Source organism: Oncorhynchus nerka, linkage group LG10, assembly GCF_034236695.1.
Source record: "Oncorhynchus nerka isolate Pitt River linkage group LG10, Oner_Uvic_2.0, whole genome shotgun sequence".
Taxonomy (NCBI): Eukaryota; Metazoa; Chordata; class Actinopteri; order Salmoniformes; family Salmonidae; genus Oncorhynchus; species Oncorhynchus nerka.
In genome coordinates this window covers 14,201,617-14,218,157 of record NC_088405.1, presented here as the reverse complement: position 1 = coordinate 14,218,157, position 16,541 = coordinate 14,201,617, and the positions used below count along the sequence as shown (strand labels likewise).

Below are 16,541 nucleotides of genomic sequence, written 5' to 3'. Positions count from 1 at the left end.
ACAGAAGGAATGCTATGCTAGTCATAGTGCTGCTTCTTCACTACTGTCATCACTAGTGTCCACATGTTGTATGAGAGAACAGAAGGATTGCTATGCTAGTCATAGTGCTGCTTCTTCACTACCGTCATCACTAGTGTCCACATGTTGTATGAGAGAACAGAAGGAATGCTATGCTAGTCATAGTGCTGCTTCTTCACTACTGTCATCACTAGTGTCCACATGTTGTATGAGAGAACAGAAGGAATGCTATGCTAGTCATAGTGCTACTTCTTCACTAGTGTCCACATGTTGTATGAGAGAACAGAAGGAATGCTATGCTAGTCATAGTGCTGCTTCTTCACTACTGTCATCACTAGTGTCCACATGTTGTATGAGAGAACAGAAGGAATGCTATGCTAGTCATAGTGCTACTTCTTCACTAGTGTCCACATGTTGTATGAGAGAACAGAAGGAATGCTATGCTAGTCATAGTGCTGCTTCTTCACTACTATCATCACTAGTGTCCACATGTTGTATGAGAGAACAGAAGGAATGCTATGCTAGTCATAGTGCTACTTCTTCACTACTGTCATCACTAGTGTCCACATGTTGTATGAGAGAACAGAAGGATTGCTATGCTAGTCATAGTGCTGCTTCTTCACTACCATCATCACTAGTGTCCACATGTTGTATGAGAGAACAGAAGGAATGCTATGCTAGTCATAGTGCTGCTTCTTCACTACTGTCATCACTAGTGTCCACATGTTGTATGAGAGAACAGAAGGAATGCTATGCTAGTCATAGTGCTGCTTCTTCACTACTATCATCACTAGTGTCCACATGTTGTATGAGAGAACAGAAGGAATGCTATGATAGTCATAGTAATGCTTCTTCACTACTATCATCACTAGTGTCCACATGTTGTATGAGAGAACAGAAGGAATGCTATGCTAGTCATAGTGCTGCTTCTTCACTACTGTATGAGAGAACAGAAGGAATGCTATGCTAGTCATAGTGCTACTTCTTCACTACTGTCATCACTAGTGTCCACATGTTGTATGAGAGAACAGAAGGAATGCTATGCTAGTCATAGTGCTACTTCTTCATTACTATCATCACTAGTGTCCACATGTTGTATGAGAGAACAGAAGGAATGCTATGCTAGTCATAGTGCTGCTTCTTCACTACTGTATGAGAGAACAGAAGGAATGCTATGCTAGTCATAGTGCTACTTCTTCACTACTATCATCACTAGTGTCCACATGTTGTATGAGAGAACAGAAGGAATGCTATGCTAGTCATAGTGCTACTTCTTCACTACCATCATCACTAGTGTCCACATGTTGTATGAGAGAACAGAAGGAATGCTATGCTAGTCATAGTGCTACTTCTTCACTAGTGTCCACATGTTGTATGAGAGAACAGAAGGAATGCTATGCTAGTCATAGTGCTACTTCTTCACTACTGTCATCACTAGTGTCCACATGTTGTATGAGAGAACAGAAGGAATGCTATGCTAGTCATAGTGCTGCTTCTTCACTACCATCATCACTAGTGTCCACATGTTGTATGAGAGAACAGAAGGAATGCTATGCTAGTCATAGTGCTGCTTCTTCACTACTGTCATCACTAGTGTCCACATGTTGTATGAGAGAACAGAAGGAATGCTATGCTAGTCATAGTGCTACTTCTTCACTACTGTCATCACTAGTGTCCACATGTTGTATGAGAGAACAGAAGGAATGCTATGCTAGTCATAGTGCTGCTTCTTCACTACTGTATGAGAGAACAGAAGGAATGCTATGCTAGTCATAGTGCTGCTTCTTCACTACTGTCATCACTAGTGTCCACATGTTGTATGAGAGAACAGAAGGAATGCTATGCTAGTCATAGTGCTGCTTCTTCACTACTGTATGAGAGAACAGAAGGAATGCTATGCTAGTCATAGTGCTGCTTCTTCACTACTGTCATCACTAGTGTCCACATGTTGTATGAGAGAACAGAAGGAATGCTATGCTAGTCATAGTGCTACTTCTTCACTACCATCATCACTAGTGTCCACATGTTGTATGAGAGAACAGAAGGAATGCTATGCTAGTCATAGTGCTGCTTCTTCACTACTGTATGAGAGAACAGAAGGAATGCTATGCTAGTCACAGTGCTGCTTCTTCACTACCATCATCACTAGTGTCCACATGTTGTATGAGAGAACAGAAGGAATGCTATGCTAGTCATAGTGCTGCTTCTTCACTACTGTCATCACTAGTGTCCACATGTTGTATGAGAGAACAGAAGGAATGCTATGCTAGTCATAGTGCTACTTCTTCACTAGTGTCCACATGTTGTATGAGAGAACAGAAGGAATGCTATGCTAGTCATAGTGCTGCTTCTTCACTACTGTCATCACTAGTGTCCACATGTTGTATGAGAGAACAGAAGGAATGCTATGCTAGTCATAGTGCTACTTCTTCACTAGTGTCCACATGTTGTATGAGAGAACAGAAGGAATGCTATGCTAGTCATAGTGCTGCTTCTTCACTACTATCATCACTAGTGTCCACATGTTGTATGAGAGAACAGAAGGAATGCTATGCTAGTCATAGTGCTACTTCTTCACTACTGTCATCACTAGTGTCCACATGTTGTATGAGAGAACAGAAGGATTGCTATGCTAGTCATAGTGCTGCTTCTTCACTACCATCATCACTAGTGTCCACATGTTGTATGAGAGAACAGAAGGAATGCTATGCTAGTCATAGTGCTGCTTCTTCACTACTGTCATCACTAGTGTCCACATGTTGTATGAGAGAACAGAAGGAATGCTATGCTAGTCATAGTGCTGCTTCTTCACTACTATCATCACTAGTGTCCACATGTTGTATGAGAGAACAGAAGGAATGCTATGATAGTCATAGTAATGCTTCTTCACTACTATCATCACTAGTGTCCACATGTTGTATGAGAGAACAGAAGGAATGCTATGCTAGTCATAGTGCTGCTTCTTCACTACTGTCATCACTAGTGTCCACATGTTGTATGAGAGAACAGAAGGAATGCTATGCTAGTCATAGTGCTACTTCTTCATTACTATCATCACTAGTGTCCACATGTTGTATGAGAGAACAGAAGGAATGCTATGCTAGTCATAGTGCTGCTTCTTCACTACTGTATGAGAGAACAGAAGGAATGCTATGCTAGTCATAGTGCTACTTCTTCACTACTATCATCACTAGTGTCCACATGTTGTATGAGAGAACAGAAGGAATGCTATGCTAGTCATAGTGCTACTTCTTCACTACCATCATCACTAGTGTCCACATGTTGTATGAGAGAACAGAAGGAATGCTATGCTAGTCATAGTGCTACTTCTTCACTAGTGTCCACATGTTGTATGAGAGAACAGAAGGAATGCTATGCTAGTCATAGTGCTACTTCTTCACTACTGTCATCACTAGTGTCCACATGTTGTATGAGAGAACAGAAGGAATGCTATGCTAGTCATAGTGCTGCTTCTTCACTACTGTCATCACTAGTGTCCACATGTTGTATGAGAGAACAGAAGGAATGCTATGCTAGTCATAGTGCTGCTTCTTCACTACTGTCATCACTAGTGTCCACATGTTGTATGAGAGAACAGAAGGATTGCTATGCTAGTCATAGTGCTGCTTCTTCACTACCGTCATCACTAGTGTCCACATGTTGTATGAGAGAACAGAAGGAATGCTATGCTAGTCATAGTGCTGCTTCTTCACTACTGTCATCACTAGTGTCCACATGTTGTATGAGAGAACAGAAGGAATGCTATGCTAGTCATAGTGCTACTTCTTCACTAGTGTCCACATGTTGTATGAGAGAACAGAAGGAATGCTATGCTAGTCATAGTGCTGCTTCTTCACTACTGTCATCACTAGTGTCCACATGTTGTATGAGAGAACAGAAGGAATGCTATGCTAGTCATAGTGCTACTTCTTCACTAGTGTCCACATGTTGTATGAGAGAACAGAAGGAATGCTATGCTAGTCATAGTGCTGCTTCTTCACTACTATCATCACTAGTGTCCACATGTTGTATGAGAGAACAGAAGGAATGCTATGCTAGTCATAGTGCTACTTCTTCACTACTGTCATCACTAGTGTCCACATGTTGTATGAGAGAACAGAAGGATTGCTATGCTAGTCATAGTGCTGCTTCTTCACTACCATCATCACTAGTGTCCACATGTTGTATGAGAGAACAGAAGGAATGCTATGCTAGTCATAGTGCTGCTTCTTCACTACTGTCATCACTAGTGTCCACATGTTGTATGAGAGAACAGAAGGAATGCTATGCTAGTCATAGTGCTGCTTCTTCACTACTATCATCACTAGTGTCCACATGTTGTATGAGAGAACAGAAGGAATGCTATGATAGTCATAGTAATGCTTCTTCACTACTATCATCACTAGTGTCCACATGTTGTATGAGAGAACAGAAGGAATGCTATGCTAGTCATAGTGCTGCTTCTTCACTACTGTATGAGAGAACAGAAGGAATGCTATGCTAGTCATAGTGCTACTTCTTCACTACTGTCATCACTAGTGTCCACATGTTGTATGAGAGAACAGAAGGAATGCTATGCTAGTCATAGTGCTACTTCTTCATTACTATCATCACTAGTGTCCACATGTTGTATGAGAGAACAGAAGGAATGCTATGCTAGTCATAGTGCTGCTTCTTCACTACTGTATGAGAGAACAGAAGGAATGCTATGCTAGTCATAGTGCTACTTCTTCACTACTATCATCACTAGTGTCCACATGTTGTATGAGAGAACAGAAGGAATGCTATGCTAGTCATAGTGCTACTTCTTCACTACCATCATCACTAGTGTCCACATGTTGTATGAGAGAACAGAAGGAATGCTATGCTAGTCATAGTGCTACTTCTTCACTAGTGTCCACATGTTGTATGAGAGAACAGAAGGAATGCTATGCTAGTCATAGTGCTACTTCTTCACTACTGTCATCACTAGTGTCCACATGTTGTATGAGAGAACAGAAGGAATGCTATGCTAGTCATAGTGCTGCTTCTTCACTACCATCATCACTAGTGTCCACATGTTGTATGAGAGAACAGAAGGAATGCTATGCTAGTCATAGTGCTGCTTCTTCACTACTGTCATCACTAGTGTCCACATGTTGTATGAGAGAACAGAAGGAATGCTATGCTAGTCATAGTGCTGCTTCTTCACTACTATCATCACTAGTGTCCACATGTTGTATGAGAGAACAGAAGGAATGCTATGATAGTCATAGTAATGCTTCTTCACTACTATCATCACTAGTGTCCACATGTTGTATGAGAGAACAGAAGGAATGCTATGCTAGTCATAGTGCTGCTTCTTCACTACTGTCATCACTAGTGTCCACATGTTGTATGAGAGAACAGAAGGAATGCTATGCTAGTCATAGTGCTACTTCTTCATTACTATCATCACTAGTGTCCACATGTTGTATGAGAGAACAGAAGGAATGCTATGCTAGTCATAGTGCTGCTTCTTCACTACTGTATGAGAGAACAGAAGGAATGCTATGCTAGTCATAGTGCTACTTCTTCACTACTATCATCACTAGTGTCCACATGTTGTATGAGAGAACAGAAGGAATGCTATGCTAGTCATAGTGCTACTTCTTCACTACCATCATCACTAGTGTCCACATGTTGTATGAGAGAACAGAAGGAATGCTATGCTAGTCATAGTGCTACTTCTTCACTAGTGTCCACATGTTGTATGAGAGAACAGAAGGAATGCTATGCTAGTCATAGTGCTACTTCTTCACTACTGTCATCACTAGTGTCCACATGTTGTATGAGAGAACAGAAGGAATGCTATGCTAGTCATAGTGCTGCTTCTTCACTACTGTCATCACTAGTGTCCACATGTTGTATGAGAGAACAGAAGGAATGCTATGCTAGTCATAGTGCTGCTTCTTCACTACTGTCATCACTAGTGTCCACATGTTGTATGAGAGAACAGAAGGATTGCTATGCTAGTCATAGTGCTGCTTCTTCACTACCGTCATCACTAGTGTCCACATGTTGTATGAGAGAACAGAAGGAATGCTATGCTAGTCATAGTGCTGCTTCTTCACTACTGTCATCACTAGTGTCCACATGTTGTATGAGAGAACAGAAGGAATGCTATGCTAGTCATAGTGCTACTTCTTCACTAGTGTCCACATGTTGTATGAGAGAACAGAAGGAATGCTATGCTAGTCATAGTGCTGCTTCTTCACTACTGTCATCACTAGTGTCCACATGTTGTATGAGAGAACAGAAGGAATGCTATGCTAGTCATAGTGCTACTTCTTCACTAGTGTCCACATGTTGTATGAGAGAACAGAAGGAATGCTATGCTAGTCATAGTGCTGCTTCTTCACTACTATCATCACTAGTGTCCACATGTTGTATGAGAGAACAGAAGGAATGCTATGCTAGTCATAGTGCTACTTCTTCACTACTGTCATCACTAGTGTCCACATGTTGTATGAGAGAACAGAAGGATTGCTATGCTAGTCATAGTGCTGCTTCTTCACTACCATCATCACTAGTGTCCACATGTTGTATGAGAGAACAGAAGGAATGCTATGCTAGTCATAGTGCTGCTTCTTCACTACTGTCATCACTAGTGTCCACATGTTGTATGAGAGAACAGAAGGAATGCTATGCTAGTCATAGTGCTGCTTCTTCACTACTATCATCACTAGTGTCCACATGTTGTATGAGAGAACAGAAGGAATGCTATGATAGTCATAGTAATGCTTCTTCACTACTATCATCACTAGTGTCCACATGTTGTATGAGAGAACAGAAGGAATGCTATGCTAGTCATAGTGCTGCTTCTTCACTACTGTATGAGAGAACAGAAGGAATGCTATGCTAGTCATAGTGCTACTTCTTCACTACTGTCATCACTAGTGTCCACATGTTGTATGAGAGAACAGAAGGAATGCTATGCTAGTCATAGTGCTACTTCTTCATTACTATCATCACTAGTGTCCACATGTTGTATGAGAGAACAGAAGGAATGCTATGCTAGTCATAGTGCTGCTTCTTCACTACTGTATGAGAGAACAGAAGGAATGCTATGCTAGTCATAGTGCTACTTCTTCACTACTATCATCACTAGTGTCCACATGTTGTATGAGAGAACAGAAGGAATGCTATGCTAGTCATAGTGCTACTTCTTCACTACCATCATCACTAGTGTCCACATGTTGTATGAGAGAACAGAAGGAATGCTATGCTAGTCATAGTGCTACTTCTTCACTAGTGTCCACATGTTGTATGAGAGAACAGAAGGAATGCTATGCTAGTCATAGTGCTACTTCTTCACTACTGTCATCACTAGTGTCCACATGTTGTATGAGAGAACAGAAGGAATGCTATGCTAGTCATAGTGCTGCTTCTTCACTACTGTCATCACTAGTGTCCACATGTTGTATGAGAGAACAGAAGGAATGCTATGCTAGTCATAGTGCTGCTTCTTCACTACTGTCATCACTAGTGTCCACATGTTGTATGAGAGAACAGAAGGATTGCTATGCTAGTCATAGTGCTGCTTCTTCACTACCGTCATCACTAGTGTCCACATGTTGTATGAGAGAACAGAAGGAATGCTATGCTAGTCATAGTGCTGCTTCTTCACTACTGTCATCACTAGTGTCCACATGTTGTATGAGAGAACAGAAGGAATGCTATGCTAGTCATAGTGCTACTTCTTCACTAGTGTCCACATGTTGTATGAGAGAACAGAAGGAATGCTATGCTAGTCATAGTGCTGCTTCTTCACTACTGTCATCACTAGTGTCCACATGTTGTATGAGAGAACAGAAGGAATGCTATGCTAGTCATAGTGCTACTTCTTCACTAGTGTCCACATGTTGTATGAGAGAACAGAAGGAATGCTATGCTAGTCATAGTGCTGCTTCTTCACTACTATCATCACTAGTGTCCACATGTTGTATGAGAGAACAGAAGGAATGCTATGCTAGTCATAGTGCTACTTCTTCACTACTGTCATCACTAGTGTCCACATGTTGTATGAGAGAACAGAAGGATTGCTATGCTAGTCATAGTGCTGCTTCTTCACTACCATCATCACTAGTGTCCACATGTTGTATGAGAGAACAGAAGGAATGCTATGCTAGTCATAGTGCTACTTCTTCACTAGTGTCCACATGTTGTATGAGAGAACAGAAGGAATGCTATGCTAGTCATAGTGCTGCTTCTTCACTACTATCATCACTAGTGTCCACATGTTGTATGAGAGAACAGAAGGAATGCTATGATAGTCATAGTAATGCTTCTTCACTACTATCATCACTAGTGTCCACATGTTGTATGAGAGAACAGAAGGAATGCTATGCTAGTCATAGTGCTGCTTCTTCACTGCTGTATGAGAGAACAGAAGGAATGCTATGCTAGTCATAGTGCTACTTCTTCACTACTGTCATCACTAGTGTCCACATGTTGTATGAGAGAACAGAAGGAATGCTATGCTAGTCATAGTGCTACTTCTTCATTACTATCATCACTAGTGTCCACATGTTGTATGAGAGAACAGAAGGAATGCTATGCTAGTCATAGTGCTGCTTCTTCACTACTGTATGAGAGAACAGAAGGAATGCTATGCTAGTCATAGTGCTACTTCTTCACTACTATCATCACTAGTGTCCACATGTTGTATGAGAGAACAGAAGGAATGCTATGCTAGTCATAGTGCTACTTCTTCACTACTGTCATCACTAGTGTCCACATGTTGTATGAGAGAACAGAAGGAATGCTATGCTAGTCATAGTGCTGCTTCTTCACTACTGTCATCACTAGTGTCCACATGTTGTATGAGAGGACAGAAGGAATGCTATGCTAGTCATAGTGCTACTTCTTCACTACTATCATCACTAGTGTCCACATGTTGTATGAGAGAACAGAAGGAATGCTATGCTAGTCATAGTGCTGCTTCTTCACTACTGTATGAGAGAACAGAAGGAATGCTATGCTAGTCATAGTGCTACTTCTTCACTAGTGTCCACATGTTGTATGAGAGAACAGAAGGAATGCTATTCTCGTCATAGTGCTACTTCTTCACTAAACACTATTTTCTGTTGTTTTGTTGTTTGTTGTCCCACAGACCGATGAACGAGCCCCATACAGGGTTAACTCTGAAATGTGCCAAATGTGGTGTGGTGTCCACCACTGCTCTCTCTGCAACTACAGCCAGTAATGCCATGTAAGTTCTCTCTTACAGTACATCGATGCCTGGCACTGGGAATTCATGAGATTAACTGTGTGTGTGTGTGTGTGTGTGTGTGTGTGTGTGTGTGTGTGTGTGTGTGTGTGTGTGTGTGTGTGTGTGTGTGTGTGTGTGTGTGTGTGTGTGTGTGGACCAAGACCTTGGAAGATCTACAGAGAATAAACAGGATGGAAAATGTGTCCTTGCATAGATAGCTAATGTTAGACCTGTAGTAGAGTACTGGGCAGTCAGACAGTAATGTTAGACCTGTAGTAGAGTACTGGGCAGTCAGACAGTAATGTTAGACCTGTAGTGGAGTACTGGGCAGTCAGACAGTAATGTTAGACCTGTAGTGGAGTACTGGGCAGTCAGACAGTAATGTTAGACCTGTAGTGGAGTACTGGGTAGTCAGACAGTAATGTTAGACCTGTAGTGGAGTACTGGGCAGTCAGACAGTAATGTTAGACCTGTAGTAGAGTACTGGGCAGTCAGACAGTAATGTCTTGCATGTCAGAGAGACAACAGAACACTATCTGGTAAGATAGTATGTGTCCTTACACAGTAGATGATGGTTCTGGTGCTTCTGTATTTGTAGACTGAACTGCTGGCTTTGTGAGTCATTAGTCTGGCCAGGCAGTAATGTATTCTATCTACAAGAAAGACCACTGTAGTAGTCTGGCCAGGCAGTAATGTCTTATGTGATCTGATGTGTGCCAGGTTAACCTCTATCCCCTGTCTCCCCCTGTTTCCCCTCTCCCACCCTCTCCTTCCCTTTCCCCTCTCCCGCCCACTCTCTTCGCTCCCTTCCCCCCTCTCCCGCCCCCTCTCTCCCATCCCCCTCTATCCTTTCCTCCTCTCTCCCTCCCTCTGTCAGGGCCTCTCTGTGGAGTTCCTGTGTGGTTCTGCCTCTGCTGGCTCTGACCTGGATGTCTGCGGTGCTGGCCATGACAGACAAGCGCTCCATCCTATTTCAGATCCTCTTCTCTGTCTTCGACTCGTTGCAGGGCTTTGTCATCGTCATGGTGCACTGTATCCTGAGGAAAGAGGTAGGGAAGAGAGAGGGAAGAGGGAGAGAGGAGGGAGAGGGAGGTATATTGAGGAAGTGAGGGAAGGAGAGGGGAGAGGAGGGAGAGGGAGGTATTGGGGAAGGAGAGGGAGAGGGGAGAGAGGGGAGAGGGGAGAGGGAGAGGGAAGTATTGGGGAAGTGAGGAAAGGTGAGGGGGAGAGGAGGGAGATGGAGAAAGAGGTCTTGGGGAAGTGAGGGAAGGACAAGGGGAGGTATGTATGGGTTGGGGATAATGGGATACTCTTTCAGTAGGATTCTGTTCATAGTGCACATATCAAAATTACCCCCCCCCCAAAAAAATACTTTACAACATGATATAAAAATGAATGTTTCTTATTGGACCAATTCAGATATAATCACCCCATTTTACACTTGGTGCCAAATGAACATGGCCCTGTGTCACAACGTTTTGTTGACCCTTAAACATGTTTAATCCCTCTTATCTCTTGTGGCCACACACACACACACACACACACACACACACACACACACACACACGTCATGTTTCCCATATGGCCCTAACTACAGTATTTATTAGGAGATTATTAGGAGATTAGTAATCTGGCCCAGATTAATTCCAGATGTTTTGTTTACAGTGACTTGCGAAAGTATTCACCCCCTTTGGCATTTTTCCTATTTTGTTGCCTTACAACCTGGAATTAAAATAGATATTGGGGGGGTTGTATAGTTTTATTTACACAACATGCCTACCACTTTGATGATGCAAAATATTTTTTATTCTGAAACAAACAAGAAATAAGACAAAACAAATAGAACATTTGAGTGTGCATAACTATTCACCCCCCCAAAGTCAATACTTTGTAGAGCCACCTTTTGCAGCAATTACATCCGCAAGTCTCTTGGGATATGTCTCTATACACATCTAGCCACTGGGATTTTTGCCCATTCTTCAAGGCAAAACTGCTCCAGCTCCTTCAAGTTGGATGGGTTCCGCTGGTGTACAGCAATCTTTAAGTCATACCATAGATTCTCAATTGGATTCAGGTCTGGGCTTTGACTAGGCCATTCCAAGACATATAAATGTTTCCTCTTAAACCACTCGAGTGTTGCTTTAGCAGTATGCTTAGGGTCATTGTCCTGCTGGAAGGTGAACCTCCGTCCGTCCCAGTCTCAAATCTCTGGAAGACTGAAACAGGTTTCCCTCAAGAATTTCCCTGTATTTAGCGCCATCCATCATTCCTTCAATTCTGACCATTTTCCCAGTCCCTGCCACCACCATGCTTCACTGTGTGGATCGGCTTCTCGGGATGATGAGAGGTGTTGGGTTCGTGCCAGACATAGCGTTTTCCTTGATGGTTTAAAAGCAACATTTTAATCTCATCTGACCAGAATACCTTCTTCCATATATTTGGGGAGTCTCCCACATGCCTTTTGGTGAACACCAAACATGTTTGCTTATGTTTTTCTTTAAGCAATGGCTTTTTTCTGGCCACTCTTCCGTAAAGCCCAGCTCTGTGGAGTGTATGGCTTAAAGTGGTCCTATGGACAGATAATCCAATCTCCGCTGTGGAGCTTTGCGGCTCCTTCAGAGTTATCTTTGGTCTCTTTGTTGCCTCTCTGATTAATGCCCTCCTTGCCTGGTTTGTGAGTTTTGGTGGGCGGCCCTCTCTTGGCAGGTTTGTTGTGGTGCCATATTCTTTCCATTTTTTAATAACGGATTTAATGGATGTTCGAAGTTTTGGATATTTTTTTATAACCCAACCCTGATCTGTACTTCTCCACAACTTTGTCCCTGACCTGTTTGGAGAGCTCCTTGGTCTTCATGGTGCCGCTTGCTTGGTGGTGCCCCTTGCTTAGTGGTGTCGCAGACTCTGGGGCCTTCAGAACAGGGATCATGTGACAGATCATGTGACACTTAGATTGCACACATGTGGACTTTATTTAACTAATTATGTGACTTCTGAAGGTAATTGGTTTCACCAGATCTTATATAGGGGCTTCATAGCAAAGGGGGTGAATACATATGCATGCAACATTTTACAATTTTTTTTTTTTTTTTTAAACAACAATTCACCAATTTGCACTGTTTTGTGTATGTCCATTACATGAAATCCAAATAAAAATCCATTTAAATTACAGGTTGTAATGCAACAAAGTAGGAAAAACACCAAGGGGGATGAATACTTTTGCAAGGCACTGTACATCACTTTTCTGTTAACCTCCCCCCCGTTATCTGTAGCTGTAATCACTGTGAGCAAGGTCAAGAGGTTACAGCAGAAACAATTGAGCATGTTTTCAGAAACTAAATTATACATGATATATAATATTATACTTATGTCATGTGCTCTAATACATTACTTTCCTATTAACCTGCCCCTCCCCTTTGAATGTAGTTGTAATCACTGTGAGCAAGGTCAAGAGGTTACAGCAGAAACAATTGAGCATGTTTTCAGAAACTAAATTACACATGATATATAATATTATACTTATGTCATGTGCTCTAATACATTACTTTCCTATTAACCTGCCCCTCCCCTTTGAATGTAGTTGTAATCACTGTGAGCAAGGTCAAGAGGTTACAGCAGAAACAATAGAGGATGTTTTTACTCTCTAGTGTCATGGCCATAGCCTGTCAGAAACTAAAATACACATGATATATCATATTATACTAAATTTCAAATGTCTAATACTACTTCTATGGTGCTTCGCTTTCCCCAGGTCCAAGATGCTTTCAGATGTCGTCTCAGAAACTGTCAGGACCCCAGAAACTGTCAGGACCCCCTCAACGCTGACAACACTGGAACTTTCCCCAACGGTCATGCTCAGATTATGGTACGATAACACCAGTACTGTATAACCCTCGATCCAGTGGTGGCTGGTTTGCATTTTCAATGGGGAGGACGGGCTCGGGGTAATGGCTGGAACAGAAATAAATGGAATGGTCTCAAACACATCAAACACCTGGTTTCCATGTGTTCAATACCATTCCAGTTAATTCATTCCATCCATTATATGTACTGTCCTCCCCTCACCAGCCTCCTCTGTGCTCAACCAAAGCCTATACCTGCTTTTATATTTGAAACAAAGGAGCACATCCACATGATCACGAGTAAAATGTGAATTGATGTCAATGAGACTAAGTCTGAAATGGCACCCTATTCCCTATATAGTGCACTATTTTTGACCAGGGCCAATAGGGAATAGGGTGCCATTCAGGACACAAACCAAGTGAAAATTCCACTTAAATGGAGGTTAGGATTTGCTTCTAACAGCTGATTCACACTATAGGGTTGAACTGAACCGTACTGTGCTGGCTCTGGCTAGGAGACATTCTTTTCACATTGTCCTTTCCAGTATGTTTCCAGCAACTGTGGTGGATGCCTAACCAGGCCAGTGCAGTACGGCTCGGCAGGGATCGCCTTGGCTCAGCTCAGTGTGAAAAGGGTATAGTATTACAAACCCTCAAGACAAGCCTTCATAGCAGGGTTGGGATCCATTCCATTTCAATTCAGTCAATTAAGGAAGCAAACTGAAATTCAAAATCTGCTGGTTGGGCTGGATGAGGCATTGTTACCTGTCGTTTTACTGTAGCTGCTTTAGTTCAACTGTAATTACACTCAGTGTAGACCAGCACGTGGCCCTGGCCCCTGTAACAGATCACACACATGCACAAGCATACACACACACACTTTAATAAATGCGATCCATTTTCCAACTTCCTGGATTCATTTTGATTAAACTCATTTGTCACTTTCATCAAGCGTCAATTTTCATCATTTTACCAAGCCCCCTCTCCATTGTCACATACATGCACGCACGCACACGCACACACACACACACACACACACACACACACACACACACACACACACACACACACACACACAGTAATAAAGCACCAGTTGTTTGAATGACCTTTGTAACAAATCTCTTGATCCAGCAGAACGCCAACTGCCAACGACCTTCGCTCATCATAACTATCGTCTGATCTACCCAACGTTGTATTCTAATATCCTCCTACACAGATTGAATTAATTTCCACTGTTGTAGAATGGTGTGTTGGCTGTCGGAGGGCCCCCGGTTCAATAGAATCATTTGCAGAGAACAAACAGTGATTCGTTCCCAATCGCTGTTTTAGTGCTACAAATTCCCTGTTATATGCAGGCGTGTTGCTATTTAGTTGGGAACGGAGCAGTTAGTTGACAGTAACTGACCCAAACAGGGAAAGGAAATAGATAGATGCAATGAAACCCCTCTATAAAGATGACATGTTAAATCAGATGTCAAAAGAGCTTGTTATTGGGATTGTTCTATTGACTTCATTCATCTCAACACTGCATGTGGCTGGAGTTGTTCGAGGTTTCTTTTATGATGTCATAGTGTAACAATCATCTCGGATCTCAAACCATGCTACAATATTAAAGTGAAAAGAAATGCTGTGTTTATATGAGGGTGACCAAGGCAAGACAGACTAAATGAATACAGTGAGCAAAATAAGTATGTGTATCCTTTCACAAAACCAATTCAAATAGACACAAAATAAAGTTCAGGAAGTCTAAATCCCAAGTAGAATCCCAAAATGAAAAATAGTCCGAAAGTCAATGAAAAAGTCCAAATAAGAAATCCCCCTTCAAAATGCAAAAATACAAGTATTTCAAATAAAAATACAATCAGCAGGATAGATCTCACCGGATGGTTGAGGGAGAGGGAAATCCGACCCTGGGTAGATTTCCTCACAACAGCTCTGCTCATCTTACAAATAGGAGTAAAAATCAACAATAACAAACTAAAAGAATTCCCTGGAATGGATATAGATCTGTGCTTAAAGCACAGGCAGCCGGTGGCTCCTTAATTGAGGATGGGCTATTAGTAATGGATGGAACGGAATTTATGGCTTGGTATCCAACACATCAAACACATGGATTCCTTGTGTTTGATGCCATTCCATTTAATCCATTCCAGCTATTATTATAAGCTGGCCTCCACTCAGCAGCCCTCCTGTGCTTAAAAAGTTTTCCACACCAAACATTTCCCCAAACTGCTACTTTTTTCTTAAAGGGACAAGCCCTATTAAAGGGATAGTCCAGCAAAATGTGCAAATAAGGCAGAAAGAACTGGCAGATGCATAACATAACAGATACATAACATAACAGATGCATAACAGATACATAACAGATACATAATATAACAGATACATAACAGATACATAACAGATATATAACATAACAGATACATAACAGATATATAACAGATACATAACAGATATATAACAGATACATAACAGATATATAACATAACAGATACATAACAGATATATAACAGATACATAACAGATATATAACAGATACATAACAGATATATAACAGATACATAACAGATATATAACAGATACATAACAGATACATAACAGATACATAATATAACAGATATATAACATAACAGATACATAACAGATACATAACATAACAGATACATAATATAACAGATACATAACAAATACATAACAGATACATAACATAACAGATACATAACATAACATATACATAATATAACAGATACATAACAGATACATAACAGATACATAACAGATATATAACAGATATATAACAGATACATAACAGATATATAACAGATTCATAACATAACAGATACATAACAGATACATAACAGATATATAACATAACAGATACATAACAGATACATAACATAACAGATACATAACAGATACATAACATAACAGATACATAACATAACATATACATAATATAACAGATATATAACATATACATAACAGATACATAACAGATATATAACAGATACAAATACATAACAGATACATAACAGATTCATAACATAACAGATACATAACAGATACATAACATAACAGATACATAATATAACAGATACACAACAGATACATAACAGATACATAACAGATATATAACAGATATATAACAGATACATAACAGATACATAACAAATACATAACAGATATATAACATAACAGATACATAACAGATACATAACAGATACATAACAGATATATAACATAACAGATACATAACAGATACATAACAGATACATAACAGATACATAACAGATACATAGATACATAACATAACAGATACATAATATAACAGATACATAACAGATACATAATACATAACAGATACATAACAGATATATAACAGATACATAACATAACAGATACATAATATAACAGATACATAACAGATACATAACATAACAGATACATAACAG

General features: G+C 40.7%; 1 protein-coding gene across 4 annotated transcripts in view; it reads left to right on the top strand.

Annotated features, from left to right (window-relative positions):
- adgrb3 (adhesion G protein-coupled receptor B3) overlaps nt 1-16,541 on the top strand; it is a 251,581-nt gene that overhangs the window by 202,428 nt on the left and 32,612 nt on the right. For 2 of the 4 annotated variants that reach the window (XM_065023038.1, XM_065023037.1), the window contains exons 22-25: nt 9,152-9,250; nt 10,128-10,299; nt 12,999-13,112; nt 13,635-13,724. In XM_065023038.1, the coding sequence (XP_064879110.1) occupies nt 9,152-9,250; nt 10,128-10,299; nt 12,999-13,112; nt 13,635-13,724 (475 nt within the window). The remainder of the gene's footprint in view (nt 1-9,151; nt 9,251-10,127; nt 10,300-12,998; nt 13,113-13,634; nt 13,725-16,541) is intronic. The other 2 variants (XM_065023041.1, XM_065023039.1) reach the window with 1 other exon arrangement.